We start from the raw sequence: 4,550 nt of genomic DNA on the forward strand, positions 1-4,550 counted from the left end.
TTTTACTGGTTCGTATTCCAGGGACTGGGTTTTAGAGAATGGTCCCTGGCATATTCAACACAAGCCTCTTTTCCTTAGGAAGTGGGAGCCGAATTTGAAGGAGCTGCACTTCGATTTGGATCGCATGCCAATTTGGTTTCAGCTCTTCAATGTCCCCTTGGAATTATTTTCAAAGAGCGGTTTAAGCTACATTGCAAGTGCAATTGGTAAGCCTCTTCACATGGACTCTATTACAGCTTCTAGGGAGAGATTGGAGTTTTCTAGGGTTTGTATAGAAATTTCTGTAAATTCTAAGATTCCAGATTACATAGATGTGTTGCTTTGCGATGATTCTATTGCCCGAATTAAGGTTGTTGTTCCTTGGAGGCCTTCATCTTGTGTGGAGTGTAAGAGATTTGGGCATTCTGTTAAATTCTGCCCTCTGGGGAAGAAGCAAGAATGGAGGGTAAAGCAAACAGTATATGAAGCTAAACTAGATGATACTGTAAATAATAGTATAGTTGAGGCTGAGAAGCAAAATCCTATAGTAGCTCCTGGAGGTAGCATTCAGACTGAGCAGATTGATCCATGTAATTCTGAAGGTGTTGTTGATACTTGTTTAGACAAGGCTCAAGCTGCTTCAGGGGATGGAGCTAAAGATGGCACTAAACAGATCACTAAGGAGGGTCCTCCTGGTAGCAACCCCCCATTGAAGCGTGGAAGAGGTAGGCCAGGTAAAACTACTATGGGGGGCTCCAAGAATAAATTTGAGATTCTGGCCTCCATTGATCCTGAACATTTGCAGCCGGTTGAGGACTCGGGTAAGAAGCAACGAGAAGCTTCGCTTGGGGTAGCTAAACTGGTCCAGGATTTGAAATTAAAGAAGAAGGAGCAGGTTGACAAAGTTATGAAGTTGGAGGATAGAGGTTGTGCCTCTTCTTCCCTAAATCCCTTATGTTAATTTGCTACTGGAATGTTCGAGGATTTAATAATCCTCGCAAGCAAGGTAAAGTGATGAGGTGGGCTGCAAATTGCCAAATTGATGTTCTCTACTTATTGGAAACTCGAGTTAAGGTTGATAGCTCTTTGGCTATTCTAAGTCGAAATTTTAGTGATTGGGAAGCTTGCTGTAATTATAATCATGCTGCCAACGGTCGAATTTGGGTTCTCTGGCGTAGATGTATGGATTGCTCAGTTGTTTTTGTTTTTGACCAATGTATTTCTGTTAGATGTGCTATTGGGGGTAACACTTTTATTCTTACTGCTGTTTATGGTTTGAATGAGGGAAATGGTAGGAGGCAGTTATGGAGTCAACTCAACTCTCTGGAATGTACTGTGGGAGATCTTCCATGGCTTATAGGTGGTGACTTCAACATCATCTTGAATGTCGAGGAAAGCTCGGTTTATGTTAGTTCCTCGACTTTGGTTGACAGTTCTGAATTCTGGAATTGTGTGGATAATTTGGGGATTTTTGATCACCCCTACAATGGTCCTTGCTTCACTTGGTCAAATAAACAGCATGATACTTATTTGGCTCGCTTGATCGTGTCATGATAAACCCAAGGTGGATCGATGTTTTCCCAGATTTTGCAGTGGAGTTTCAGGCCCCTGGGGACTCGGATCACTGCCCTGCCTTTGTGTGGCTCCACAAGGCAGCCCCTACTGCAAAGCCAAAGCCGTTCAAATTTTTCAACTTTTGGGCCTTGCACCCGGGGTTTTTAAACATTGTGAGAGATTTTTGGCAGCAACCAATGGTTGGAAATCCAGCTCAGGTTTTGTTCCAAAAATTGAAGAGGTTGAAGTGCTCTCTCAAGGCTTTAAATAAAGCTCATTTCAATGACATTTCAAATAAGGTGAAACAGAGGCGAGAGGAACTCCTTAGTATTCAGCTTGCTAATCTTCAATGGGGTTCTGCTGGCAGCAGCATTGAGAATGAACTTCAAGTAGAAAGGGAGCTAAAAATCTTGAAGAGGTTGAGTTACTATTTTACAAACAAAAAGCTAAAGCCAATTGGATCAAGGAGGGTGACCAAGGGACGAAATTCTTCCACTCAGTAGTGGCTACCAGAAGAAAGAGTAATACAATCAGAGTTCTCTATGACCAAGCGGGGAATAGATTAGACTCTTTTGATGGTATTTTGGCTGAGGTGATTAAATTTTTCCAGAATCAGCTGGGTTTGGTAGATGATAATGTCCTGGGTAGCACTGTTTCTACTATTAGGGGTCTTCTTAATTTCTCACTCCCTACAGGCGCTGACGGCGAACTGTGCAGAGATGTTTCTGATGCTGAAATTAAAGAAGCCATTTAGGGGCAAGGCAATGATAAATCTCCTGGGCCTGATGGCTTTAATCCCTTCTTCTTCAAGAAAGCTTGGTCCATAGTGAGTGTGGATTTTGTTGCTGCTATCAGGTATTGCTTTGACATATCTTTTATTCTCCCTGCCTTTAATGCCACTGCTGTAGTCTTGGTTCCTAAAGTGCCAAATCCTAGCCTTGTCAAGGACTTCAGGCCTATATCATGCTGCACAGTGATATATAAGACCATTACAAGGATTTTAGTGAGACGATTATCTACTGTGTTCCCTAGCATGGTTTTAAAGAATCAAACTGCTTTTGTTAAAGGTAGGAGTATAGTGGATAATACCCTCTTTGCCCAAGAGGTTATTAGGGGCTATAGTAGAAAGAACATTTCCCCTAGATGTGCCTTGAAGTTGGATCTACAGAAAGCGTTTGATTCTCTCAATTGGGATTTCTTAGTTGTTGTTCTCACTGCTCTTGGCCTTCCTGCTAGATTTATTAGCTGGATTTCTGCTTGTTTTACCAAGCCTAGCTATTCGATTGTAATAAATGGCAGTTTAGTTGGTTATTTTAGGGGGGCTCGTGGTGTTAGGCAAGGTGACCCCCTTTCACCTTATCTCTTTGTGCTTGCCATGAATGTATTATCAAATCTATTGAACCTGGCTGCTCTTAAGGGGATTTTCAATTATCATCCCAAGTGTAAAAGGATCGGTTTAACCCATCTTTGCTTTGCGGATGATCTCCTCATCTTTTGCAAGCCCTCTGTTGACTCTATTAGTTGTGTCAAAGCTGTTATGGAAGTTTTCTATCTCATGTCTGGGTTGAAGCTCAATATTAACAAAAGTGAGATTTTTGTAGCGGGGTTAACTGCTGCTCAATGCACTGCCATCAGTGAGGGCACTGGTTTTAAATTAGGAAAACTCCATGTTCTCTACTTAGGAATTTCTTTGGTGACTAAGAAGCTCACAGAGAGAGACCGCCTTAGTCTCATTGATAAAATCAGAGCTAGGTTGACCTTGTGGGAAAATAAACATTTGAGTTTTGCTGGCAGGCTCCAGTTAGTGCGTTCTGTTTTGTTCAGCCTAACTAATTATTGGTGTAGGCAAGTTATGCTTCCTCGGGGGGTAATCAAGAAAGTTGAGCAGTTATGCTCTCGATATTTTTGGAAGGGTGCTGATCTTCCTGCTAAGGGAGCTAGGGTGAGCTGGAGATAGATCTGTCTTTCAAAGTCTGAAGGGGGCCTTGGTGTTATTGATATACAAGGATGGAATAGGGTTTGTTCTGTGAGGTTGTTTCGAAACTTATTGGCTGATGAGGGTTCCTTGTGGGTGGCTTGGACTCGGTCTTATGTTATTAAAAATGCAGATTTTTGGCATATGGTTCCTCCTACTAATGCTAGCTGGAATTTCAAAAAGCTGTTGAAGATGAGACATTCGGTTAATCATCTCTTTGTTAACCGTGATTGTGCCCTCAGTACTAGGCAGATATGGGAGGACTTGCGCATCGTGGCTCCAAAGGTTGCTTGGCATCATCTGGTTTGGTTTTCCGAGCGCATCCCTAAGCACAACATAATTCCGTGGATGGCCATTTTGGATAGGCTTCCCACCCGGGTTAGACTGATGCGAATGGGACTAGTAATAGAGAATGATCGATGTCTCTTCTGTGATTTGGTGCCTGAGACTAGAAATCACATTTTCTTTGAATGTGATTATGCTAAAAGCCTGTGGAAGGCCATCCTTCTGCTCTGTGGAGTTAACCGAAGAGTAAGCCACTGGGAAGGCGAGTTTTCATGGGCTGCTCACTGCCTTAAAGGAAAGTCCCTTCTCACGAGAGTGTTTAAGTTTGCTTTGACAAGCTATGTGTATGTCATATGGAGAGAAAGGAACAACAGACTGTACAGTGGATTGCTTAGGTCGATGAGTGATATCCTGCTGAGCATTAAAACTGATATCCAGATTCGACTCGATGGTTGGCCAATTAACAGAAGTGACTCTAGGAACATTACCCTTTGTGTTAGATGGGGTATTTCATAATTGTGATGTTGTTTTCTATGTTCCTTGTTAGCCTTTGTTTTGCATCTGTTCTCTTTGGTAATGCTTTGCTATTAGATGGATGATGTGTTGTAATGAGTTGGTTTTTTTTTTGTAGCAGAATTCTGCTTTCTTAAAAAAAGTATAAAGGTCTATAGATACACACCCTTTTTGCCAAAGTTATATATATTAAACAATTCGGCAACAAATAATAATTATTGAAACCGAGATAAAATGAATAGTG

The 4,550-nt window shown here is 41.8% G+C and overlaps 1 protein-coding gene across 1 annotated transcript; it reads left to right on the forward strand.

The window, feature by feature from the left end:
• The first annotated feature begins 1,529 nt into the window (after window positions 1-1,529).
• LOC120117142 lies at window positions 1,530-4,309 on the forward strand. Its single transcript, XM_039137463.1, has 4 exons — window positions 1,530-2,003; window positions 2,144-2,254; window positions 2,345-3,400; window positions 3,491-4,309. Exons 1-4 carry the CDS (start codon window positions 1,530-1,532, stop codon window positions 4,307-4,309), a joined length of 2,460 nt encoding a protein of 819 aa, XP_038993394.1.
• The last annotated feature ends 241 nt before the right edge of the window (window positions 4,310-4,550 follow it).

Source organism: Hibiscus syriacus, unplaced genomic scaffold, assembly GCF_006381635.1.
Source record: "Hibiscus syriacus cultivar Baekdansim isolate YM2019G1 unplaced genomic scaffold, ASM638163v2 tig00000916_pilon, whole genome shotgun sequence".
Taxonomy (NCBI): Eukaryota; Viridiplantae; Streptophyta; class Magnoliopsida; order Malvales; family Malvaceae; genus Hibiscus; species Hibiscus syriacus.

Excerpts from the sequence above, each read along its gene's own strand:
- LOC120117142 (XM_039137463.1), top strand. The coding sequence starts at position 1,530 with ATGATAAACCCAAGGTGGATCGATGTTTTCCCAGATTTTGCAGTGGAG. Across the intron at positions 2,255-2,344 it reads ACGGCGAACTGTGCAGAGAT|AAAGCTTGGTCCATAGTGAG; the intron begins GTTTCTGATGCT and ends TTCTTCTTCAAG. Across the intron at positions 3,401-3,490 it reads AAGTTATGCTTCCTCGGGGG|ATCTGTCTTTCAAAGTCTGA; the intron begins GTAATCAAGAAA and ends AGCTGGAGATAG.